The following is a 27,485-nucleotide window of genomic DNA, read 5'->3' as shown; positions in this document are numbered from 1 at the left end:
CTGTTAACTGTAGCGTCTCACTGGTCAGCCTCAGCTCCCCTTCACCTAGTGCGCATGCGCGGATTTCGATTCGGCCGTTCGTACGTAACGGATCTTGTAAATGATTTATTTATTTGTATTTAATATAAATAACAAATCTAACAACGTACAATTGCATTATTTTCGTCTTCTAACGATTTTTAATTATGTTTAAAATTTAATTAAATTAAATTAAAAAAACACCCGTCTACGCATGCGCAGGTGGGTGGGAGACGCTTTGAAGCTGTTCGCGATGGCTGCCGACGGCGCAAGTCTAGTCAGTCTGTTGGAGGAATTCGTCTCCGGACAAGCCGACAGCTCGGCTGCGACGATCGCGACAGGTGCGTTGTCTTGAAGTTGTGAATGTTATACACGTAACGCGCTGCAGTTAGACAATGCTGCGTCTGTAACTTGTTGGTAAACGTGCATTGTGTGTTCCACGCGTATTCCGATTAATCCCGCCCCACCTGCTTTGTGATTGGATGGCCTTCCTTTCGTTCAGAATTTCCGTTTTTTCATTGGTTGTTTGCGCGTTTGTTTGAATGTCTGGGCCAATCAGAACGCAGGAGGTGGAATTATAGGAATACGGGTGAGAAAAAAAAGAATAAGCGCGCCTAAGATGTTGCTGGTTGGTTTACCACATCCTGTGTGCAGCAGGAGTAGAAGCTCTCTCTGATCACCAGATTATTACAGTCTTGCAAAACACATTGCAGCAAAAGTGGATGCTTTCAAAGACCCCTAAGTGCACAAGTGGCCTCCAGTGGGGCCCCAGAAAACTAAATCCTAAACTCTCTGTAGTTATCTGTATGTTCAGGAGGATGGTCTTTAGGATGCTTAAACGTCACCTGGAGATTTGCCCTTCCTATTAACTTTATATTTGTTTTGTTTTTTTCTTGAAGGTGTCAAGACGGGACAGTTCTCAATCCTTCAGCTGGTCGAGGCACTAGGGTAATGTATTACACACACACACACACACACACACACACACACTGGTACATCAAGTGTCTGTGCACCAGGGATGAACCGACTGATCATAAAGTAATGGGGTTTTCAAAGTGTGTGAATTTGAATGAGAGCTTGAACATGAATGGAAGCGATTTCTTCTGCCTCTGAACAGTGTTCAACAAATTTTCATATTCCTTCACCAAACCTTGTGAAAAGATCAGGCATGAGACTGGTTTTAAAAAGCACTCGGTATCAGACTGAACAGGAAATAAGTGGCATCGTTCCGATTGTGCGCTCAGGGTTCACCAGGAACTGCGATTTTCAGTCCAGGTTTGCAGTCACGGGCAAAAAATTCACAAGAAAGAAGAGGGACAGAAAGAAAGGAAATCAGGGAGGGAAGGAAGAAATTGAAAGGAAGGAAAGGACAAATTGAAAGGAAGGTAGGCATGGTAGAAAGAAAGAGGGAGGGAATAAAGAAAGGAAGTTCAAGATTATTCTAAAGCGGATTTTCACAGTGGATGTTGTCTCAAAGCAGCTTTACAGAACCTATTTATAGAATAAAAAATGTGAATATAAGTGAACGATGTGTTTTTATCCCTGATGATGAAGCTTGAGGTGAGACTGTGGCAATGAAAAACCCCCTTAGATGTTATGAGGAATTTTAGGTGATATCAAGAGTGTGTGATGAGTAATTTCTTTTCTACAGTCTTATACAGTCAGTTGACGTTGTGGAACCAGGAGCTACTGAGCAGCTCATAAAACAGCTCAACATCTGAGATCATGAACTTCTCCATGCCAGAGTCTTTTAAATGCTCAAAGAGGTTCAGTGTCCAAACTCTACATGAAACATCTCCAAAACATCCTCATCTCTAGATGGTTCGGGATGTTTTGGGGGGTCTACTCTTTGAAGGTCCATAATCTTCATGAGGTGGGACGTGACTGGAGCTGGAGCAACCTCAGGATGCCTCGGGACGGGTAGAGAAAGAGAAGCAGTGGAGAGGAATTAGCGTAGCTGCTGCTCATGATGTTAACAAGCAAGTTGATCATGTGATCAGATGTACTGGAGCATGAGGTTGTGATGTGTTCTGATGGAAGGGGATGAAAAGAAAGGAGGAAGAACGGAGGGAAAGATGGAGGGTAAGAAGTAATGAAAGATGCAAGGGATAAAGAAAGGAGTGAAAGAAGTAGGGAATGAAGAAAGGAAAAAAGGACAGGAAGGACAAATCAAAAGGAAATAATTTAGAAAGGGTGGAAGTAAAGAAAAGAAAGAGGATGGGAAAGATAAAGAAAAAAAGGATATGAGGAAAGGAGAGAAAGGAAAGGAAGGAGGCTTTTAGTTATCATTCATGCACTACCTCACCCTAAAATTCTTTCTTCACATATCTCAGGTTGTTGGGAAGCTGTGGGTCAGGGCGCAGGTCAGCCATGATACAGCGCCCCCTGGAGCATAGAGAATTAAGGGCCTTGCTCAAGGGCCCCAGGAAGTGCAGCATGGCAATGCTGGGGCTTGAACTGCCAAATTTCTGCTCAGTAACCAGAGCCTTGTGGTTTAGACTGAATTTGAGATGATCGCTGACAGATGAGTTTTGGCAGATGTGATTAAGATCTCGTATGAATGTGGCTCCACCGCTCAACAGAAAAAAAAAGCACCATCGGTTACGAACCGTGTGTTTGTCGATTCTCATCATGACCCGTTTTTTTTTTTTTTTTTTTTTTTTTTTTTTTTTTTTTTTTTTTTAAACCAAGAATCAACAATTTACTGCGATCGTATCGTAATAATCTGATGATAAAAATGAAATCACACCAACAACTTGGTGTCTGAACCAGTCCACCTCTTAATACCATCATAACAGAGCGCTGCATCACACACAGGAAACTCATACAGCGAGAATGAATGTTATCACTAAAGCAAGAAACCCAATGAACACAATTTAACAAGTCTCCTTTCACTGGAGCCACAGCTGCACCACCTGCATAGATCATCTCTATCAGAAGCATCGATATTCACTCCTACAATGACCCTGTGCAATGTTGTGCATTTCTTTCAGTGTATTACAGATTTGAAACGAATGCAAATTGTGTATTTTTATACAAATTCTACAGGAAAGAAAAAAACACAAGCAGAATTGTTTCATGAAAAAACTCAACTGTTTGGACCGACTTTTCCTCACGATGCCCAGCTCTTCTTCAAAAGCCCGTCTTGTAAATGTCCTCGCAAGTGTATCTGCAACCACATCGGTTTCTTCTCATCTGTCAGCCACAGGAAAAAAGAAACAGCTATTAAATCCACACAAATATATTTAAGCTTGTGCAGGTCGCTACAGACGCGGGTTGCGAGTTTGACTAGTGCGCGCTCTGAAAATCCAATCGGTAGACGTATAAATGCCGACATTATTGGACGCCTGTCAGATGGCCCCGGTGTCGCAAACTCAAAATGTGGTTGGTTAAAGAAACAACTCAATAGCAGAATTTAACCTAAAGACTCTGTAGTCTCTATCCTGGTGTTGTATAGAGAGGATATGAGGAAGGAAAGAAGCAAATTAGAGTAGAGGAAGGTGGGGAAGAAAGAAGAGGGAAGAAATAAATAAAGAATCGAAAGGAAGGAATTAACGAATAAAGACGAGGGGAAGGAAGGAAGGGAAGAAATAAAATAAGAATCGAAAGGAAGGAACGAATGAATAAAGAAGAAATGAAAATCAGAGAAGAAAGGAAGAAATGAATAGGAACAAGGCTTGGAAGGAATGCTGGAAAGACATGAGCAAGAAGGGGGAAAGAACGAGTAAAGGAACGCAGGTGAAGTAGTAGTTTGCCCCCGAAGAATTCCCCGAAGCACCCTGTTTCTTCTCCTGTGCGTGTCCCGCCCGCACGGAGCTCGTCGCAGTCATGCTGATCACACACCTGACTCTCATTCACACACTCATCTCATCTCCTATTGAAGCCCCTCACCTCCACACACTCGCGGTCCGTTATGGTTTGTGCATGATCGTATGTGTTGGTTCATGTCTGTGTAATCGCGTATACGTATCCCGCTACGTACCCTTCTTCTCGGACTCCGCATTCTCTCAACGGCCCCCCGGATTACCCCGATTCTGCTGTTTTCCATGTTCACGCTGTCTGCAACACGTTTATCTGTTGCTGTCTCTGCTTTCACAGAACTTCGTGGACTGTGCTCCCGGAGCGCACCACTGGATATTACTGCTTCGCTACAAGTATTGGTGGATTATCTCCTGAGTCTCAATAAACTTTGTTTGCGTTTACTTCGGCTTCCGCCTCCTTATCCGCATTACAGGTTATCTCGAGCCGCAACGCTGTTGTGTAAAAAAAACTCCAAAAACACGTGCATGCACATTTGCATTCGCATTTTACGCACATCATGTACATAAAGACATTTCAAGCACGTTAATATATTGCCGCCTTATTGGTTTTCGTTTATCTCGATCATCGGTTATCTCGCTTTTTGGCGTCCCCTAGGCCGGCGACATAACCGGGTCCCACTGTACTTTGAATAATTTAATACATATTTATGGGCAAAAATATATTAAAACATAAGTGAGTAAAGATTTTTGTTTGCAGTTATTTAGACATTAATGGCTGTATGTTCTTATTTTCAGAGGACAGTAAATCTGTACTGCTATACAAGCTGCACACTGACTACTGTCAAATAAATCTTATTTCTATAGTATTGTCCTAAATACTAAAATGGTTGCTGAAATGTGAGGGGTGTACTTACTTTTGTGAGATCAAACAAACATTGGCATGATCTCATAACAGGAGTGAAACACGTGTCTGCGTGTATCTTGACAGGTTGTTTCACTTCTCCTTAGGTTAAGTTTAACAAGTTCTCAGACTCAGACCCGTGGCCGAGGGGTGCAGCTGCTCTCTGAGGTCCTGCAGGAATCCTACAGCGGCCTTTCCGAGAGTGAAGGTAAGCTTTTGTCTCATCCTCTACGTACACCCAGAGCTCCAGGAAACTAATGCAGAATTTCTGTGTGTTCTGGGGTTTAAAAGTAACTTTTATTCTCATTCTGATATCTGTCTGTCTTTGTCTCTCTGTCTGTCTTTGTCTCTCTGTCTGTCTGTCTGTTTGTCTATATTTCTCTCTGTCTGTCTTTGTCTGTCTGTCTATTTGCCTGTCTGTCTGTCTGTCTGTCTGTCTGTCTGTCTGTTTGTCTATTTGTCTGTCTAAATGCCTATCTATCTTTGTCTGTCTGTCTGTCTATTTGTCTGTCTGTCTGTCTCCATCCATCCATCTATCTATCTGATATTTTCTTGCCGCTAAAATGAAATTTTTGGAGAGCGAGTGTTTGCATAAGGAAAAAAACACCACCAACCGTTTGCATCTGTACCGTATATGGCCAAAAGTAATGGGACACCTGTCTTTTCCAGTCATTTGTGACTCTTCTTCAAACTGTTAGAGGCACACATTTATACAGAATTTCTTTAAATGTGGTCTTTTTCCCTTCACATTTAAACTAGGAGACCCAAAACCTGTTCCAGCATGTCATTGCCCCTGTGTACAAAGCCGGCTCCATGTAGATCTGCTTTACACGGGTTGGAGTGGAAGATCTCCTGCTATAGAGCTCTATTGAACATAGATCCTCACCTTGCATGAGTTAAAATCTTCAGAAAATCTAGCGAAACATCTTCCCAAAATTGCGGAGATGATTTAAATAGAAACCAATCTTATGGTTTTACGGTCTGGTGTCCACAAACTTGTGGTTATATCGGATTTATGTTGATGTCAATAAGTCTGGACGATCCGGTAGATCATGCGACGCTTGAGAAGGATATAATAAACGATTTATGGTAAACTCTTTGTAGAAGTGAACATGCAGTGATCTTTGAGAGTAACGTCTTCAATCCTCTGCACAGTGAAGGTCCTGGTAGCGTTCTACGAGAACAGGCTGAAGGATCACTATGCAATCACGCCGCACGTCCTCCACGGACTCGCAGCTCTGGTAAGCCTGTAGATGACTTCACGAGGCAATGCGGGTTCTTTTTTGGAAGTTATTTGTCTCCATGAGACTTAAAGATAGATTACGATAATATATTTACATTTACATTAATAATAATAATAATAATAATAATAATAATAATAACGCTGAAAGTTTTGGTTGCTCCAGAACGTTAATAAATGTTAATGAGTGGAATTGAAACGTTGATGTTCCTCCAGGCGAAGTGCGCAGCGCTGCCTCCAGGTGCAGCAGTATCTATTCTAAAAGCCCTCTTCCAGGATGTTCATGTTCAGGTGAATTCAATTCCAATATATGGAGCAAATCATTCTCACCAAATACACTAATTCTTTTGTTATATGCCAACTTTCTTCTCCTTTCCTTCATTTCGGCAGTCCTTGATGTTGAAAGAGCGCTCATATGTCTATAACATCCTCATCAGCCTCATGGATTCGAGGGAAAAGGGTAAGGACTACTTATGTATAGGGGTGTAAGAAAATATTCATGCACTTGAGCATTGCGACATTTCATTTGCCGAAACTGTATCGATATAAAAAAAAAAAAAAAAAAAAAAACTTGTTCATGACGGTTGTTTAGTTTATATCCCGACCGACAGATAGATGGCAGTCTTCTTATTTTGGAACCTAAACAGTGACAGGAAGTACTAGCATAATGACACACCACTAATGTCCGCCTGTACTAGAAATATCCCAGATCTCGGATCTGATTGGTCAGGCAGGTCTTTATCGCCTTATTAATGTAAATAAGCCGAGGGACCACCCGACGGACGACTTCACAGGCGGTTTTCCGTTGTTACTGAAATCCATGTAACATAACGTGGTGTTCTTTTAATTGTAAATCCACTAATAATTGTGCTTTTTATATACTTTATTTCTGTTATCTGATTATTGATACATAAAAAAAAAAAAAAAAAAACTGATAATAATCATCAAAAATCATATTCAATTTCAATGCCAGTTATTTATTTGTTTTTATGACCATAGTACTAATTCTTGTAATAATATTAATAATAATGACAAGTTTCATAAAAATGAGCAAAATAGCATTAATAATAATTAAAATGTAAACTATCCAATTTTCCACTTATTAGCAGTGAAGTGGGACATTTTTGGAGCTGGAGACTTTTGGGGTGTCTGGACATCGTTCGTAACGAGTGCGAGCTCTTAGATATAATGGAGCAGTGGTGTGGTGCACAATGAGTGTTCGCTGTAAAAGGCTTTTATAAGAATGCTTTTTAGTGTAAGTGCAGCACTAAGGGAATTTCAGCACCCTGTATAAATCATTTTAAACGTATATATTTGTTTTTTTTTTCTTGTCGTTAAGAGTTTAATGGCTGGAGGCAAAGTGAAAGAGTTTCATCTGCTCATTGATCCACTGTAATTCTGTCACACTGTCCCAATTCTGCAGAGCTGAAGGGTTTGGGTCCGGACTTTGTGTTCGGATTTGTGCAGGCCATGGATGGTGAACGAGATCCTCGCAACCTCCTGCTGGTTTTCCAGATCGCCAGAAACATCATCCACAGGGGTTATGACCTCAGTGAGTCCAGCTTCGTAGACACTCAATCACTCATATTCAAACGATTGAAGTACAATGTTTGGTCTGTTGTAAACTGGAAACTTTCCATGGGACTAAATTTACACAATTGCAGCGTAGCCAATACCGGGGAACTTAAGTCGGAAAATAAAATCTTCACATTCATTAGTCACATGCACACAGCTCACTTACTGCACGGCCACCGAGGCCACGCCCCCTACACGCACAGGCCACGCCCCCTACACCCACTGTGTGTTCCTCCATAATGCACTTCTTGGCGAGTATTCACGTAAATGACATACATATTACATAAATGTTTAAAACTTCCTTGTGCCATGTGTAAGATATTTTGCCAAAAAAAATTATACTAATAATTAAATCAAGGTAAAAAAAAAAAACAAACCCATTTTATCTGTGTAAATATGTTCTGCCCCTTTGCAACCCTAGTATGGACACTTGGTCAGATGAGATGAAGTAATGCCACATTGGCAGGCTTTTGTGTTTGGCAGCTTGTTTAGAGTCAGCAGATGTCTCTGACTCATTCTTTATTCCTTCTCTCCCCCTCAGACCAGTTTACAGAGGAGCTCTTTGAAGTCACGTCCTGCTACTTCCCGGTCGACTTCACACCTGTACGTCGAATTCCAGCTTCGCTTTCAAGCACAGTAACAAATCGTGGGAATTTTACATTTATGGCATTTGGCAGGGCGACTTACACCTGAGCAGGGTCTCGCTCACGGGCCCTGTAGTGGTAGCTGGTGGTGGTGCTGGGATTTGAATTTATGACCTTCCAATCCAATATCCAATACCTTAACCACTGAGCTCCCACCTCCTCCTCCCCATTTCATGTCCTTGAGCAGTCGCTTAACCTTAATGAATCTTAATGAATGAATAGTTTTCAGTAGTAATGGATTGTTGCATGCTGTGGGGTATAAATACCTTAAAGCCTCAAAAGGAACTTAATAACCCTCGTTGTCTCCTGTTCTTCATGTTGTCTTCAGCCAGCCAACAACCCTCACGGCATCACGCAGGAGGACCTCATCCTGGCTCTCCGGGCCGTTCTAACAGGCACGGCGCGATTCGCAGAGGTTTGTCTTGAAACAAGGCATGTTTTTGCATTTTACCAAAACACAAAGAACATGAATGCGTCTTAAAAACCATTAAAGACCCACTGTTTCCACACATTTCACAGCCGCTGGTATCTTTACCCATTAATAATGCTCTGAAAGTGTTCCTTTTAGAGCGAGTTCCGAAAATCTGCCAGTTTTGGACGCCCCTATGGTACCTCAGTGAATTCATCCAGACATTATGTCGCTTTATAAATGTAAACGTGTACAGTATTTGACCAAATACTTAGTGTTATTCCTAAAGGTTCTAAACATCCGCTCCCGCTGTGGATTCCCGCTAATTTTAAGATGATACGCAACTTAGTTAGGTTTCAAATGAGAACACGCAAATTTTCGGAGCCGTGAGTTTCGAAACACAAATTAATACCCATCATTTTATATATATATATATATATATATATATATATATATATATATATATATATATATATATATATATATATATATATATATATATATATTCATATATATATATTCATATATATATATATATATATATATATATATATATATATATATATATATATATATATATATATATATATATCCTTTTCTGATGCATAGTCAACGATATGATACAATAAACATACATATGAATCTGCTACCGATTTCGAATCGATCCAACACAGTGCTATACAATGCAATCATATCAGGGTGTTTGTGTATTATTTATTGGAATTCGTTACATCGAAGCCACGGTTTCGAAGTTTCACACTTCCTTCACATATCAGACCTTGGCTATGTGCAGGTCTGCCAGGAAGAAATAACTCTCTTCATCCTGTTTTACATTGTATGACACTCATAGCAGTGATGCTAATTTCCCTATTCAAATGATTCTAAGAGCACACTTGTTGCTTGCTGTTTTACTGATTTGCATCCTTCCCTCCAACAGTTCCTGGTACCATTACTTATCGAGAAACTTGACTCGGAAGTCCAGGATGCCAAGGTGGACTCGCTGAAAACGCTGGTAAACCATCATTCACACTTCCGCTATGACCGGCTTTTGAGTGCTAGGTCAGAGATGGAAAAATTAATTTAAAGTTATGGTGTTCCTTCTCCTTCTAGGCGGCTTGTGGTCCTGTATACGGACACAAAGAGCTGGCCGAGTTCCTCCCAGGCCTCTGGTCCTCCATACGCCGAGAGGTCAGGCTTTATTGCTGCTTGTTTATGTTGTTGCCAGATAGGCAAATATTGTCATGTATGTCATTCCCTGGTAGTATTCAAATGATTTGGCTAGTAGTTTGGACAGCAGTTCAATGTCCTGTCTTTGGGATGGAGAATTGACTGCAGACCAGAATACTGTACGAGGCTACGTCGACACGAATACAAATACATTTGTAAAAATTCTTCTAAAAGCGTTCCGCATCCACACTTTCGTTTCCACTCATTGCCCAAAAGTCGCCATCCACATTGAATCGTCTGAGAACGATCACATCCCTGTACCGCGCATGAGCAAAACGTAAGACTCTTCGGCTCGTGCCATTTTATGCCTGACGTTTATTTCCTTTCCGGCTCTTCGAAACTTTTCGGCAATTTCATTTACATTTACATTACATTTATTCACTTCGAAAAGCGCTTTCAAAAAGCTACATTTCCATCGATTGGAAACACCGTCTCTGTGTGGACGAAAACTTTAAACGAAAAGAAAAATGTAAAATGTATTACTGTGAACATGGCCTTAGATTATTGATGAGTAAGGATTCAGGATCTGTCTCAAGGTATAATGGCCCTCACCAGTTTCCTTGAGATGTTTGTTTGGCTTTTTTTGAAAGTTTCCAAGATTTATAATTTATTGATTAAAAAAACTTAGAGAGGATGGTGATCTATAGAGTTTATAACATACCTGATATCCGGATTTCTGGAATAAATACTTTAGTTTTGGCAAATGACTGCGTTGGAAGAGGAAACAAATATGGAACCGGTTGCTATTGGACGGAAATAAACTACAGGCTGTTAACAGGAGCTCTGGTTCCTTCTGATCTACAAAGCTGATTATTTATTTATACCAGCGCAAGTTTAAGTGCTTAAATCCTCATGTAATCATGTTTCCCAAAAATAGAATTTTCCCCCTTAAGAGTATAAATCACTTCCTGATGTATTAAATTGAATAAAAACCAGTAAATAATTTTTCTAATAAATCCGCACATTTACTCTGACCTTCCCAGTAGAGGTCGACCGATTTTACTGATGCTGAAAGCTACGTTGAATTGTACTTGCTGATAATCTATAGTTTTTAAAATGAATACTGGATAAAAAAATAAACACTCTATGTAAAATAGTACTGATCTTTAATAAAAAACATTAAAAAAAAATCAGTACTGAATTCTGAAAATGTGGTAAATTAAATAATTCTGAATATTTTAATTAATAAACATAATTAAATAATTCATTATAGATAATAAATATTATATAGCGATCTCCCTGCAGTGTGCAGTCTTGTGTGTAAAAACAAACAGCACGTAGTGTCAGTGATTCACCTCTAGAGGCCACTCTTGTAATGATGGCACACCAGAAGCCGGAAAAACTATTTATGCCGATGGCCTATTGTTATTATACCAGCTTTCGGTGACTTCAACTTGCACATTATTTATAATTTGACAGTGTTCCCTGTTGGTGCTTTAGGCTGCCTTCTGACACTAAAGCATTTTCGTTCCGTAGGTTTTCCAGACAGCGAGCGAGAAAGTCGAGTCAGCAGGTCTCGCTGCTCTCGGGGCCATCACATCCTGTCTGGCTCGCACGGTCCTCACATCAAACTCGGGAGATGCTCTGCAGATGTTCCTGGAGCTCGTCCTCAAAGGTCTCAGTCCCAAAAAAGCACAAATTTGCTGTGATGCGGTAGAAGATTTCCTAAAAACAAGCATTTTCTTCTTTCAGTGGTGCTGGATTTAAATGAGGGAAATATAAAAAAAAAAAAAAAAAAAAATGTATTAGTCCCAGCCATCCATAAACTCTAAATCATTGATTTGCTATGCTATATGGTTCAAGCCGCAGCACCACCAAGCTATTGCTGTTGGGCCCTTAAGAAAGGCCCTTAACCCACTCTGCTCCCGGGGAGCTCTGACCCCAGTTTAACAAGATAGGATATGTGAAACAAGAATTTCACTGTACTGAAATTTAAATGTGAGAATATCTATCTATCTATCTATCTATCTATCTATCTATCTATCTATCTATCTATCTATCTATCTATCTATCTATCTATCTATAAGTTGATTATATTATAATTAATTACATTGATAGTAATAAACAATTAATTATCATAATAATTGATAAATGAATTAAAATTACTTATTTAATACTTAATTAATTATATACTAAAAGAGCACTGACAAAAAAAGGCTTTTTTTTTTTTTTGTTGTTTTTTTTTGCCAAAAAAACATCTTGATCATCCCCAAGACTTTTGTGGACTGATGTGACTATTTGGAACATCAGTTCCAAATAGTCACATGGATCTGGAACACAGCAACACGTCCATCTCTGAATGGCTCAAAAATAAACTAAATGAAGTTTAATGATGGTTTTGGAGTGACCTCGTCAAAGTCTGGACTTAAAGCTGATTGGAATGTTTGAACAGAGCGTTCATGCTTGGAAAACCATCCAATGTGACTGAATGAAAACATTTCTGCATAGAAACGTGGGTCAAAATTCATCCACACCGACCTGAAAGACTCCAGTTCACAAGTTATTAGGGATAGGGGGCAATAACTTTATCACATAGGCAGGTTTGTGCAGCTTTTTTCCTCGTAATAAGTGAAATCAGCATTTAAAACCTGTTACAAGTTACCTTTTGTGTATTATAGTTTATACAGTTTGCTCAATTATTTAACTGTGACAAATGTCAGGAGGGGGGCAAATACTTTTTGATATTTTTCTTACAGGCCATTATTTAAAAAAACACAAATACAATGCAATGCCAAGCTTAGAAATATATCACACTGATAATAATGAATTAGATTATTAAGTATAGTTAAAACATGATTCGAATATGTATTCATAAATACTAAAAATTATTGGATGCATAATCGATTAATTAATCATATTTATATATTATGTAAAAAAAAAAAAAAAAAAAAGATTTATACAATATTTATTCAGGTTGACCAAGACCCTCTCTCCTTGTGTTTTAGACTGTCAGCACCACCTGTGTGAGCCGGACCTGAAGCTGGTGTGGCCCAGCGCCAAGCTGCTCCAGGCTGCAAGCGGCGCCTCCTACAGGTCGAGCCTCATTGTGACTGCAGCCGTGCTGCCTGCAATGTTTGAGCAGTACAACTCCAGAACACAGGTCAGGTTCCTCACATCTGCACGATAGGGATGCGCATCTCCATAACCAAGGCAGATAAGATTCGCATCGAGATGCATAGCAAAACGCGATACGCTTCACCACCATTTCAATTTCGATTTGATTCAACACAATACGATTCACTGGAAAACATTATGATGCTCTGCTATTGAATACGGTGCTGATAGTTTCCTTTGGTTTCTTGAGAACCTTCTGACTTCTAAAGCATGGCCCTTTCACAAACAGGCCTTTGTAGTGCAAAAAATAAAATTAAAATAAATATATCCAGATGTTCTTTTCCTGTTCTGTCTCTATGAAGATGCAGCTCTACCTCTGCCATGTTAATCTGTGTTCTATGTGTCTCCCAGGACGTTGATGCGTCATATTCACAAATGAGGACAAATCAATCTACATATCAAATATTGGTCACAAATTATTGGTCACTTTAGAAATAATAAAAGTGTAGCACATCTAATAATTATATATGAACACATTTTTTTATTCATTTTTTTTACCGATGTAAATGTTAAATGCCAACTTGTATCTGATGCACCCTTTTTTTAAATCGATGCGCCACATCGCTAACGTTTACACATATGCACTTGTGAATCACTGAATCTCATCCCTAATGCATGAGCTTAATGCAGCTGTATCAGTACAGTGTATCGGTATATTTCTAGGTGTTTGTATGCAACGCCGATGCAGCGTTTAGATTCACTTGGTCTTTATTAACACCAGTTGTTACATTTCATTCCGAAATCAAAAGGAGAACAGGTTACACCTGTAGCATCCGACTCTTATGTGAAGTCCTTCAAGTAAGCATGAAAAAGTCAATGTTAATGTATTTCTGATTGTCGTGTGTGTGTGTGTGTGTGTGTGTGTGTGTGTGTGTGTGTGTGTGTGTGTGTGTGTGTGTGTGTGTGTGTGTGTGTGTGTGTGTGTGTGTGTGTGTGTGTGTGTGTGTGTGTGTGTGTGTGTGTGTGTGTGTGTGTGTGTGTGTAGTGTGCTCATCGGCGCACTCTGTTGGAGGTGTTGCAGGGCTTCATCCAGCCCACAGTGAGCAGCCGGCCTGCAGAACGAGGTGTGTGTCAATTCAACATGCTCAGACTCAGTATGGAGACAGACAGACATAAATATAAACAGACAGACAGACATGAAGATGGATGGATGGATATGAAGATGGCTAGAGAAATGGATATGAAGACAGACAGACAGATAGTCTTGTTATAGACACCATTGTCAGAGCTCCTGAACTACTGTAATGTGGAAATTCATCAATGCTGAGGTATTTTCTTGGTTCTTCTCAGAGGACAACGTGCTGCTCCCCTTCCAAAAGTCTCTCTGCAACGTGGTGTTTTCCGCTTTGGCAGAGTCTAATGCGGCGCTTCAGGTCACTGCTATGAAGGTCCTCGCCACACTGGGCAAGCAGTCTGGTGGGTGGCTGCTACACACTCGCACTCACACACAGGCTGCACACACACTCGCACACATGCACAAATTTATAAAAATGGTCAAACAGAAACGTGTGCTGCATTAATCCCACGTTAATAAAATGAGAGTTAAAAAATAAATGTTTTAACACGTTATTAACGTGTTCATTTCGTCAGCCCTGTATATGCGTGTGTGAGGTCATATGTTTTTCTTTTTTCCTTTTTAATAATTTCTTTTATCATTTTTGTATTCTTTCCCAAGGCCTGTTAACAGAGGCGGACATGGAAATAGCAGTGGAGCACCTGACGAGGCTTGTTGTAGAAGAGAACGACGCCCAAGTCAGGTAGCATCTGAAAACAGGTCACGTTTCTCACTTCTCGTTCAAACTAAACATCATGTCCTTTCGTCGTGTTCATTCTAGTTCCGCGGTAACGGACTGCGCGGGATCTCTGGCTCGTCTCCATCCGTCCTTCTTCGTTACCCGAATGGTTCCTCGGCTGAAGGATGAAATATTCACAGGTAGGTTTGGTCTTGATTTCGGACTTGATTTAACTTGAGAGTGTCTGAAATACACTCTTCTCTCTGCAGAGCCCATGGCTGAAGGAGATGCTTCTCCGGCTCTGATCCGAAGCAGAGCGGCGGCACGGGAGCGCAGCGTGACGGCCCTCGCCTCCGTCTCCCTGCGGATAAGTCTGGTGCAGGAGAGCGTGCCGGTACTACTGCAGGTTTTAGCTGCTGCACACAAAGGTACATAGTTCAGTTCAGTTTTATTTGGATCGCGCTCATACATGCCTTTCACTAGAGATGGAAGCTCGGTTGTTAAGTCATTGGACTTTGGATCGGAAGGTCACGAGTTCAGATCCCAGCCACACCAAGGACCTGCCACTGCTGAGCCCTTGAGCAACCTGTTCAGTTGTAAGTCACTCTGGATGAGAAATGCTTATGTAAATACTTACGGCATTTGGCAGACATGTTCATCCAGAGCGAATTACATTTATTTCATTCATACAACGGAGCAGCTATGGGGTTAAGGGCCTTGCTCAGGGGCCCATGAGTGGCAGCAACTTGGTGTGACTGGGATTTAAACACACAACCTTAGAAGCCAAATGCCTTAACCACTAAGAAAAAGTGTTCTATATTCTGTGCTTTATTTTTTCGGTAATGTCTTAAAGCTGAACTTGATTCCCCGCCTCGCTGTGTGCAGGTAGCAGCGGGTTCTCGGCCGAGGAGGTGATTTGGGCGTGTCGAGGTCTGTGGAGGATCGCAGAGGAAACGCATCACACGGTGGAAATTGCAGACTTTTTCCACGCCACCGTCATTCCGCGGTTGATGGGCCTGTCCCTGCACGCAGCTGTGCACAGTACGTACCTCACCTGTCCATGCAAACATTGTCACCTGTCCACACGCAGATTAACGGATTGAGGGATAACCATTTATCTCACTCATTCATCTGAGTAGCTATGTGGTTAAGGGCCTTGCTCAGGGGCCCAGTGGTGTTCAGTCACCGCACCCAGATCCTATTGAACTGTTCTGGGATGAACAAGTAAGGAATCTAGGGAAATGCTGTGTCCGGATGCTAAGAGTATGTTAAGCAGTTTTTTTTGTTTTTGTTTTTTTGCTGAACATCTGTTTAGCTGGTTCAACATCTGATTAACAGGTGTTTTGTTTTTTTCCCATCAACCTCAGCACGTACAACACGGACAAGAAAAAAAAAAAAAAAAAAAACAACTAAATATACAGTGCACAAAACAATGCATACTAATGCACGCTTTTTCCCCCCCTTTATTGCAGGTCAGAAGTGCTCTAGTCCCCTCACTGAAGAGGCCGTGCTCTCTGCTCTAGTTCCTGTCATAAGCACTGCTTGTGCAGCATTACAGCCAGCGTAAGTCGCTCAGACAACAGGAAAACCACACACACCCTCCCACAAGTACCGCAGTAGGCAAATCAGCCGCTTTCCGACATCTGCAGCGAGTTTATAAAAAAACAAACAAAAAGTGAAATGATCTATTATTCTGTACAGATAGTATTTTTGACTTCGGCTCGATCTCGAGCCATGACGACTTTATGGATAAACAATCTATAGGAAGTTTGATCATGTGCAAGTCTGGTAAGGTCTGCCAGGGTCTTCTTCACCGTTATTATTATCTTAAAATTTGCAGGAATCCGCAGCAGGACCGAACTTTCAGGAACGTTAGGAATAACATTTTAAACTATGTATTTGGTCAAACACTGTACACTATTACATTTATAAAGTGACAATGTCTAAATGAATTCACTGAGGTACCATAGGGGCTGCGTCCAAAATTCGTCCGGAACTCGAGGGGGTCTTAGAACGTAACCCTCGAAGGGGACCACTGTATACAGTATGGTCTCAAGGGACAATATTATAGAAATGAAACTAGAATATATTTTAAGGTAGTCAATATGCAGCTTGTATAGCAGTACAGATTTACTGTCCTTTATAAATAAATTCACATACGAAGGCCAAAGATCACAGAATTTGACAGACATAAAACTTGCATCAGCAAGATCACTCTCAAAACGAAATCAGCAACCAACATATGGCATTCCAGCTATTTCGAAAAACCAGGACGGCCATAAAAAGGGTTTGGAAGGTCAAGGAAACACTAAATTTGCTCAAGCTTCTCCATTTCTCTTCTTTGAGAGACCGGAAGAGGTGTATTAGCATGTGTTAGCATGTGGCAGCTTCATTGGAATGCCAGGCTGACCCTTACAGTCTACAAGTTTGATCTGGAATGTATTTTGGTTGCAGGGTTATTAAGGGGAGCAGCCAAGAAACCACTTTTTCAGAAGCAAAAGAGGGTGAAAAAGCTGAGATATACAAACACTCACAAATACTAGAATGAAAATCAGTAGAAAAGAGTATAATGGAGTGACGAATCCAAGGTTTTGAGATAATGTGGATGATGAGAAGGATGGAAGAATGAGTCCTTGTAGCTTTTAGTAATACCTGGTGGAGGTTGTGTTCTGGTTTGGGGCTGCATTTCTGCCAGTGGTGTTCCGAATTGATGGGATTATGAGTGCGGAAATAAGCAGACAGGTTTTAATTCATCATTCCATTCTGTGCCTGATTGGAAGTTGATTGATTGAGTTGAAGTTGAGTCCAGACCTGAATTTTTAGAGGTTTTTTGTAACACGCCAACAGATAGCAGCACAAGGCTGCACGCACAGTCACTGGGAGCACCGACCTTCATTAGTCAGTGTGCAAAAAGACATTGTCCTGGATATTTTTTGTTATTGTGAAGATTTTATGATTTTTAACTATATTTATTATGCCTCGTAAAGCTGCTCAATCACGATCGAATGTTATTCTGAATGTACCGTTCTGTTAGTTTGTGGGTGAATTTTTTAAATAATTGGGCTACGTTAATAACTACAGGAAATTATAGTTTGAAAGCCAACCTTTATCATCAAATACAGATATGATTTTTAGTAAAAAGATATATTTACAATTCAACTTGCAATATGTCTCTGGCATTGTTCAGAGAGCCTTTCTAAATGTGGGGGTGCAGGGGACCTGGCATATAACATCAACTTTTCATATAATTATATACAGAGCCGTCTTTTACTTCTAATAGTGTCTCAAAAATATATAAATAATAAAGGTCAAGAAGATCTTAATGATCTGAACGATTCTGAATTAAAACAACCCTCTGTTCTTTCTAGACCTGCTACTCGAATGGCAGCTCAGGCCGTGTCCCTTTTCTTAGACGGAGACGACTCTTGGCTGCCTGAAAAGGCCTACCCATCCAATATTCAGCTCCTCAAGGTAAGACACTCGGTTCCCTTTTTACTCATATTCCTGTCTCGCACAATACATCCCTCACACGTTTGTATGTTGAGAGGGGTGGTAGCTCAGTGGGTAAGCTGTTGATCAGAAGGTCGTGATTTTAATTCCCCGCATCACCAAGCTGCCTCTACACTGTGTGTGTGTGTGTGTGTGTGGGATTGTAAATATATTGTATCTCAGCGATGTTAGGAAGCCGGGGTCAGCCACGATACACCCCCCTGGTGCACAGAAGATTAAGGGCCTTGCTTAAGGGCCCAAGATTGGCAGCTTGGCGATGCCGGGACTTGAACCCCCAAACCTTCCGATCAGTAACCCAGAGACCCTGTACTTAAGCCTGTATAGTTAACAACATTTACTGAGTGTAAAACGGGAACCCGACATGGTTGGAAAATCCAGAAAGCTGTGCGTCTTGTGTCTTTTACTCGTGAACATTCGTACGGTAAGAATGAGCCTGTTCTTGTGATGTTTCCTCTCAGAGCCGGTCAGACGATTGGTCCCAGTCACAGCTGGTGTGTTTGCTCATGGCCTGTGTGTGTTCCCTTTCACAACAGGCAAGTTCATATCAAAAACACAATTCCTTCTCATGACTCCAAATACATATTGTGGTGTGTTATAGATTTTTTTTTTTTTCCTGTGGAAGGTGGACATTCCTGACCTGGACAGACTTTTGGTGCAGTTGGAGGAGCTGATCTTCACATGTACTCACCCGTTCTCCTACACGTCCGCGGCGAAATGTTTCGCCGGCCTGATCAACAAGAGAGCAGCAGGTGTGGGGGGGGAAGCTGAAGTGAAATACAATCTATGGACAAAAGTTTTGGGACCCTCGATTTTTCCAGCAATATGCATCTTTCTCAAACTGTTAGCACAAAGGTTGGAGGTACGCAATTGTATATACCATAGATGAAATTTTGAGAGCCAGCTCTGTAAAGATGTGCTTTCCATTGGTTGGAGTGGAAGATCTTCTGCTATAGATCTCCAAACCTCTTGAACACGTTATTCACGCTGACTGAAACCAGGGCCTCCTCACCTTCTCGTCTACATCAGTACCTGACTTTACTAAAAAGCTTTGAAAAAAATCTATTAATCTTCACAAAATCTCTGAAACATCTTCCCAGAAGAGTGAAAGTTTTTATAACAGGAAATAGGGACTATATGTAGATGTTCAAACAGAATCTTATGGTCATGTGTCCACAAACGTTTGACCACCGAGTGTATTTAAAGCTGAGACTTCATTTCATTGGTCTGTATAGTGGCTGTATTGTAATTTGGAACTAATTGTAGCTTGATGGGTTTTGTGTGTTTAGGCCCAGCCCTGGATGCTGTTCTGGAGAAGACGTTAAGCAGAATAAGTGCAACGTTAGAATGCGAATCATCTGCACAGCGAGTTCAAGCCTTCACCTTATTAATCTGGGTAAAAAAAATAAAAATAAAAATCTCAAGATTCCATGTATATTACAGATTTTCTTGTTGTAATAATTAAATTCAATACAATTGTTCAGTGCCTATAAGTTTATCCCTAATGAGCGACCTAGTGGTGACAACGGTGAGGAAGAAACCTTAAGAGGAGCCCATCCTCATCTAAGTGGCACTAAAGGTCCAAATTCTTTTTTATGAATTTTTGCTGTACCACAGTTGTCTAGAAATCTCCAATTGGAATTTTATACATTACAAATACTCACGGCAAGGGTTCCATTAGTGTAATTACTTTTGCATGTTCACCAAATGTCCTGGACATGATCACCAAGGCAAGAGGCCTCATGGTCTAGCTTTTGGGTTGGCCGAGCGGTCTCAGGTGCTGCGTTCAGGTCGCAGTCTTCTCTGGAGGTGTAGGTTAGAGTCCCACTTCTGACAGGCTTTTCCCTTCTTGGCCAAGTTTTCTGATCTGAGCCCATACGGAGGAGATCTTTTGAGTTTGAATTGATAATGAAAGAAAACTGGTAATGTTGATGGGATTGATTGATTGATTGGGATTTCACTGAAAATAAAAGACTCCTCCAAATGCTTATAGCTGAGCATGGCCTCAGACTGAATTCTTTACATTGTAACCCAAATTCAATTGAAGCTTTATCTGATATTGAAAAGAATCCCAAGGGGTTTCCAGCACCGTTTGGAATCCAGAAGAGTAGATAAACAAAAATCCCTGATATTTCATGACTTGGACAAACAAAATATAAAATTCCCTGACTTTCTCTGCCTGGAATAAACCATTTAAAGTTGCATTTTATTCCAGAAATTCCATGAGCCGTGGGATCCCTAATGGGAATTAACACAATTTAATTTTTCCTTATTATGTAGGTGACCAAGGCTTTGCTTCTGCGCTACCATCCTCTGTCACCAGTCCTGACTGATAAGGTAGGTTATTTTTCATCTTAAACTCATGAAGAGATTTGCATCCTTAATCTTTTTTTTTTTCAATTTTGGATTTCAGTATGTGTTTGAATTCAGTCAACTCGACCAGCAGTGTGTAATTCTGTCAAATTCTGGTTCCACGATTTTCATCCCTTTTTCCTGCAACACAATTTGAGTAAAATTATGGCTGAAAATCTTTTTTGAACAGGATCATAAACCGTTTTAAACTTTTATTTAAAACGTTAATCATAAACTTTTAAACGGTTATAACGTGGTCATGTAACCAGATGTCATTAATATACTCAGTGCTTGTTGTAGTCAGGAGCTTTTTGGTTTTGTTTTGAAATCTTCTTCGCTTTCATTTTCTGCCTGCGTCAAACACTAGATCAGATGGAAAATATTTGTAATGACTTGTAGGGACAATTTACAGGGACCTAAATGGCGACTGCTCTATATAATCATATTTAAATAAAAATTGTTATACAAAGAAAAGTTTTACCTTTAAGACGGGGAAATTATTAAGGAGATTTTATTTAACGTTAGTGGAAGGAGCTTTCAGTGTCTGTAGGAGTTTGTGGTAAATATGTTGCCTTCTAAATTGGAAATGTATCGAACTTCAAGAGAGATGCAAATGACTTTACACTGCTATAAAGCGATAACGGGAAACAACTCGTTTTTGGGAAATTTCACAAGAAATTATCGAATAAACACATTTTCTGATCTGCGACTTTGAAAGCGATTGACTGAAACGTAATGCGCTCTGTAATAGAGTTCCAAAGTCGGTTAAAGCGACCGTCCTTGATTGTTAAAAAATTTTTTTTTTAAACATGGTCATGTGCCCAGATGTTGCACAGTGGTTTTCGCAGTCAGGAGCTTTTTGACTTCACAATTGCAGATCTCACAGGCTGATAACCAAAACCTGCCACATCAGCCCTATTTTGGAAAATAATAAAGACCCCTGTTTTAGGAGATGATTAGATTTCCATGATATGAATCGCAGGTTTGTACAATATATGACGCCACATTTTGGCATCAAGATACGCCCTTACACGCCTAGTAACTAGGGAACCAGGCACTGCAATTGAAAGAAGTTTTTATGGTTTTGTTTTAAAATCTTCCTTTTATTTTTGCCCGTGTCAAACATTAGATTAGATGGGAAATCTCTCATAGGGACAATTTATGGGGACTATGCTCTACAAAATCTAGAAAGCATATAAAAATAAGCGTTATTTTACAAAGAAAAAAAAGTTTCACCTATGATACAGGGAACGTTTTTGTAAAGGGGATTTCATTTAACATAGATGGAAGGAGTCTCCAGTGTCGGTGCGAGTTTGCGGTAAAGATGTTTCTTTAAATTGGGAATTCTAAAGAGAGGGAACAACGGCATTACAGCTGCTATAAAGAAAGGATAACAGGAAACAACTTGTTTTGGGGGAATTGAATAAAAAAAAAAAAACACTGAAAAAATCGACCTTGAAAAGGATCGAACATAATGTAATAAGAAACAGAGCTCCAAAGTCGGTTAAAGTGACCGTTTGCACAGCAAATTTTTTTTAACCTGGTCATGTAACCGGATGCCATTCAATGCACAATGTTTGTTGCAGAAAAAGAAATAAAGACCCCTGTTTTAGGTGATGTACAGATTTCTAAAACGCACTTAACAATGTGCCCTTATAAGCATGATAATTAGGGGTCCAGGCACTGCGCCTGACCAGGTTTTGTTTTTAAACCTTCACTTTTTCTGCCCTAAATATAATAAAGTGTTCTGTATTGAAAACATTTTACATGAAGAGTATTCTTGTGTGTATCATTTTTATACCGAACACCACCTTGTCTCTTTTCAGCTCTTCGGCCTTCTAAACGATGACCAGTTAGGTTCTCAGGCAGCGGACGGTTTCTCGCTGCTCATGAGCGATTCTCCGGACGTGCTAAACCGCAGCTGTCACGCCGACGTACGCATCATGTACCGCCAGCGATTCTTTACCGAGAACTCGGCTAAACTCGTACAAGGCTTCAACAGCGCAGAGCTAGGTGTCTACATGTCACTTATTACAGTAAACCTCAAGCACCGCTCGATCGTCACGGCGTATCTAATAACGCTTTCCGTCTCTTTTTCAGAGAAGAGATCAGTGTTTCTAAAGGCCCTGTCTCACCTGGTCAACAATCTGCCCAGACAAGTGCAGCTCACCGAGCTTCCTGCTGTGAGTAGATCAGTCTGCTGGGACATGAGCTTCATTACTAACATCGATCTGCTCATAATCACAGTCCTGGTCCTAATAACATACACTATATCGCCATAAGTGTAGGGACACCTGACTTTTCCAGCAATATGTGCTTCTTCTTCAAACGGTTTCCATAAAGACAGCCAGAGGCAGTATCTCACAAAAGTGAGTGCACCCCTCATATTTCAGCAAACATTTGAGTATTTCTTCTCAAGGGACAATACTATAGAAATGAAACTTGTAGTAAATGTGCAGTCTGAAAAATAACTCAACATACAGCCATTATTGTGTAAATAACTGGCAACAAAAGTGAGTACACCCTCAGTGAACATGCCAAAACTGTGTCCAAAGTGTCAATATTATGTGAGCACTATTATGTAGCACTGCCTTAATCCTCCTAAACGTGGAATTCACCAGAGCTGCACAGGTTGTTGCTGGGATCCTCTTCTGGATGTCTTCTTGATGTCTCTTCCACCTTTTGCTTGAGGAGCCCCACAGGCCCTCAATAGGGCTCAGGTCTGGAGACATACTTGGCCAATCCTTCACCTTCAGCGTCCTCAGCAAAGCAGTTGTCATCTTGGAGGTGTGTTTGGGGTCGTAATGGTGGAAAATTTCTGAAGATCGGTTTCAGAAGAGAGGGCATCGTGTTCTGTTTCAGAATGTCACAGTACATGTTGGAATCCGTTTTCTTTAATGAACCGCAGCTCTCCAGTACCAACTGCACTCATGCAGCCCCGGACCATGATGATACCACCACCATGCTTGACTGTAGGCAAGACCCAATTTTCTTGGTGCTCCTCACCAGGGCATCACCACACAGGTCATGCTTCCAGTAATTCATGCTCTTGGACAGGTTTTCAGTATGAGAGCATAGAACTTAAAGCACCAAATTTAAACTTCTCTAATAAATAATACACCTGTGTATGGTCCTGTAAAGAAGACAAAAACATGAACATGATGAATAGGACATGTGGTTTTGCATGGGTACATGACGTACAGCTGTCATCACTTCGGGTGTACTCACTTTGGGTTGCCATTTATTTTGACAATGGTTATATGTATATTTCAGAGAACAGTAAATCTGTACTGCTATACAAGCTGCACATTTACTATTCTAATATATATTATACAATACTATAGAAATTTTACTCCTATCTTTATATGTATGTATGTATGTATGTATGTATGTTAAATTTCTATAGTATTGTCCCTTGAGAAGAAATACTCAAATGTTTGCCAGTGGAAGAAAAAACAAAAGTGGAGGTTTTCTAAAAGCAAAAAGGGACTTAATGTGAAAAAGGATACTCAAAAATCAGCACATGGTCAGGTGTCCACAGACTTTTGTCCATTGAGTGCATATATTAGCAATTACATCTGTAAAACAGAGGTCAGGTTTTAGTTTTGAAAGTCTTGGTTTTTAAACCCCCTGTATTGTTGTTGTTTTTGTTGTTGTTGCCCAGTTGCTGCCCCTGCTTTTGGAAGCACTGACGTGTCCTGATGATGCAGTGCAGCTCTCAACTCTCTCCTGCTTTCAGCCACTGATAATGGAGCCTCCACCGACTCTCAGCACGCAGCTGGAGGCTCTGTTCACCCGCCTGCTCGCTCTCACCACCAGCCCTGCTATGGTACTCCACTCTACTCTTTCATTTCAGTGACTCCAATCATTCCTGATTGATTTAAAATCTTTTTGTGCTGATGTGGAAATAACGCTGTTACAGAAAGTGAGGATGGCTGCCCTGCGCTGCGTCCACGCCCTCTCCCGCCTGCCTAGTCACATGGTAAGACTCAAATTCTGACCTTTTGTGCACATATACAGCTTTAGAACTGCTTTGACCTTTGAACGCTTTCCAACGGTGCTTCTGCAGGTGCTGCCTTTCCGTCCCAGGGTGCTAAAAAGTCTCGCTCGGCCGCTGGACGACAAGAAGAGACTGGTGAGGAAGGAGGCGGTGGCGGCACGCAGCGAATGGTGCGTATTTATTCCAGAACATTACTGGACAAAAGTATGTGGACACCTGCGCATCAGATTTAGACCCCATCTGCTGTTATAATAAGCTCTACTTACTTGGGAAGATGTTATTTTGGATCTTGTGAAAATTTGTGCAGAACATAAGGGTGTTAGTAAAGTCGGGTACTGATGTAGGTGAGGAGGCCTGGGGTTCAGTCAGTGTTCACATTCATCCCATTTCTTGATGGAGCTGGTTTATGCACAGGGGCATCGTCATGCAGGAGCAGGTTTGGCTGAGAAAGTCGGGTGTCCAAATGGATGGATGGATGGGGCAATGATGGATGGATGGATGTGGCAATGATGGGTGAATGGATGTGGCAAGGAAAAGAGAGATAGATGGATAGACACAGACAGACATACAAACAGATAGATATGGATGTAGATGGATAGACAGACAGACTGATCGAATTGTTTTGACCCCAGGGTGAACTCGTGTACGAGTGTATGTTTATGTTGCAGGTTTTTGTTAGGGAGTCCAGGAGGAAGATGAGGTGAGGAAGATCCCCCGTCCACCCACAGTCTCTTCCACCCAAATTCTACTCATTTATGACGTCACACCAAGTCGCTCTGAAGACGCACAACGCAAAGGAAGTCAGCTGGTCCTGTTTAGGACTACATGAAGAGGAATGTACTGAAATAATGCACTTGGATGGAGCTTTCAGCTTCCCTTTTTTTCTGAACCTGAGCAGCAAATCCGGGGGCTGAATTCTAAACCTGGTTCACAATTTAGATAGATACAAACGGAGTTCTTTTTTTTTTTTTGTTGAAGATTTCATGTATGATGTGGAAAAGAGAATTGCAAATGATTTGAAAATATTCAGAAGGCTACTTTCACACGAGGCATGTTTTTATTTTTTACACTGTAACCATGACACACTCATCTGTCCTTATTACTGACTGTTTAGCTTCCGATCTACTAGAGATTTATTATAATTATTAAATAAAGATAATATCTGGTGAAAAAGTGTTAACTGGCCTTCGAAGTTTTGAAGACAGAGATGAGCAAGAGATGAGGATGAGCTTCCAAACACACACTGTTTATATTGCTGAATTAAAACAGGGGGTTTGGCAGCAGGGTTCCTGATTTGCTCCTGATCTCAGGTGTCTGGGTGGAGTTTGACATGCTTCATGTCCATGTCGATTTTCTTCCATATTTTTTCTTTCCTTCAGTGGTTCAGGAGAAAATAAAACATGCTGGTAATTGACTAGCTTTTCTAAATGGCCCCAAGCATCATGTCTCTGACTGAACTTTCATTCAAGTCACAGGGTATATTTCCATCTCATGCATCCCAGAATTCCAGTGAATCTCTCATTACATTCTGGACTAGACCATGACCGAGAAAGCCGATCTCTATTAATCTGATTTAAAGCGACGTTTTTAGTCTAGGACTAGGTTTAATCTATGTCTGTCTCGAAGCTAGCTCTGTTTACAAAAAAGTACTTTATTTGTCTATGTTCACACACCATCACCTTCAAAAAAGTCCCCTTTGCATAGCAAGACAGTGCTCCTAGCGTTCTTTCTGAATGTGTCCTAGAAGTTTTGTTTTTAAATTGTGTCAAGCACTCTCTGGTTCTCCACAATGGTGTCAAAATGGTGACCTTTGAGCTGGATCATCTATGGAGAAAGGGCGAAGTACGCAGGAGCCAAATCTGGCAAGTAGGGTAAGTGCTGAAGTGAGATCACTCCGGCGAGAAACTCCACTCGGTGTGGTCAGAATAGCACCAGTTGCACAGGACGTCTTTTAGCACACTGACTTATGAAGGCTCCCTGTGACGTTTACATTAATGGCATTTGGCAGACGCCCTTATCCAGAGCGACTTACGTTTATCTCAATCATACAACAGCAACTATGGGGTTAAGGGGCGTTGCTCAGGTGCCCAGGATTGGCTGCTTGGTGTGGCTGGTATTTGAACTCATGACATTTCGTCATTCAAAGTGCAATGCATTAACCACAAAGCTACCACCAACCACTGCATACAGCCTTGTGCTGCCATCTGTTGGTGTTCCAAAACTACAGTAGTCTCGACACCTTTCAATGCCACCTCATGTACGATTATATATGAGGTGGCATTGAAAACTTTCCAGAGTGTATACATGTGTACATTTTATATATATATAGAGAGAGAGAGAGAGAGAGAGAGAGAGAGAGAGAGAGAGAGAGAGAGAGAGAGAGAGAGAACTGCATTTGCCACATAACTACTTTGTTTAGTAGATTTTCCTGGTCTCTTACATATAGAATGATAGACCAAAAAAACTTATAGGGAATTATGTTCAAATAATGAAATGTATTAATAAAAATATAATTATTAATTATAAAATGAAGTAAAATGTTAATACAGCACTGTATATAAAAAGTGCACTGTATATATAAAATCCTCATCCTGACCAAGACGGAGTTGTGGTGCATTATCTTCAGTTTGTTGATACAAAGGAAAAGTTTGTCCTCTTTTTTTTTTTTTTTTTTTTTTTTTTTTTTTTTTTTTTAAATACATCAATATTTGCCTGAATAGTCGAACAAAAAAATATAAATAGATTTTTGACATCATTTGACACTTTAAATGTTAGCAGACCCCCAAACAATAGATAAATGAACCTTCTAAAAAGTGCTGCATTCTGTCCATGTTTATTAGAGAGATGATTGTGTTGTAGAAAAAACATGACCAAGTGTGAAAGCTGCCTAAATGATTTTTTTTTCTATCAATGATTTCCAGATTTTAAAATGTTCTCAATCCTGCAGGGTTCGATTTGTCATTCGTTTCATTTCAATCAGGCCAGCAAAACTAATGCCAAGGAT

General features: G+C 40.6%; 2 protein-coding genes across 2 annotated transcripts in view; both read left to right on the top strand.

The window, feature by feature from the left end:
* The window catches only part of prkar1ab (protein kinase, cAMP-dependent, regulatory, type I, alpha (tissue specific extinguisher 1) b), a 216,246-nt gene that overhangs the window by 146,798 nt on the left and 41,963 nt on the right, over window positions 1–27,485 (top strand). The gene's annotated exons all lie outside the window — the stretch shown is intronic.
* mms19 (MMS19 homolog, cytosolic iron-sulfur assembly component) lies at window positions 241–25,913 on the top strand. The gene is made up of 31 exons (XM_083557079.1): window positions 241–359; window positions 918–966; window positions 4,788–4,888; window positions 5,836–5,921; window positions 6,137–6,211; window positions 6,311–6,380; window positions 7,344–7,472; window positions 8,037–8,098; window positions 8,468–8,554; window positions 9,486–9,560; window positions 9,659–9,736; window positions 11,252–11,390; window positions 12,721–12,875; window positions 13,875–13,953; window positions 14,180–14,305; window positions 14,565–14,646; window positions 14,725–14,822; window positions 14,892–15,050; window positions 15,508–15,663; window positions 16,095–16,185; window positions 17,991–18,093; window positions 18,591–18,665; window positions 18,755–18,881; window positions 19,419–19,525; window positions 20,410–20,466; window positions 22,308–22,494; window positions 22,582–22,664; window positions 24,146–24,310; window positions 24,404–24,463; window positions 24,551–24,651; window positions 25,150–25,913. The coding sequence occupies exons 1-31, from the start codon at window positions 272–274 to the stop codon at window positions 25,178–25,180; spliced, it is 3,081 nt and encodes a 1,026-aa protein (XP_083413205.1). The 5' UTR covers window positions 241–271; the 3' UTR covers window positions 25,181–25,913.

The sequence above is a fragment of the Silurus aristotelis genome (genome assembly GCF_946808225.1).
Source record: "Silurus aristotelis genome assembly, chromosome: 12".
Taxonomy (NCBI): Eukaryota; Metazoa; Chordata; class Actinopteri; order Siluriformes; family Siluridae; genus Silurus; species Silurus aristotelis.
This window is presented reverse-complemented; position numbering and strand designations above follow the sequence as displayed.

Excerpts from the sequence above, each read along its gene's own strand:
- mms19 (XM_083557079.1), top strand. The coding sequence starts at position 272 with ATGGCTGCCGACGGCGCAAGTCTAGTCAGTCTGTTGGAGGAATTCGTC. Across the intron at positions 18,094-18,590 it reads CCAATATTCAGCTCCTCAAG|AGCCGGTCAGACGATTGGTC; the intron begins GTAAGACACTCG and ends GTTTCCTCTCAG. Across the intron at positions 18,666-18,754 it reads TGTGTTCCCTTTCACAACAG|GTGGACATTCCTGACCTGGA; the intron begins GCAAGTTCATAT and ends TTCCTGTGGAAG.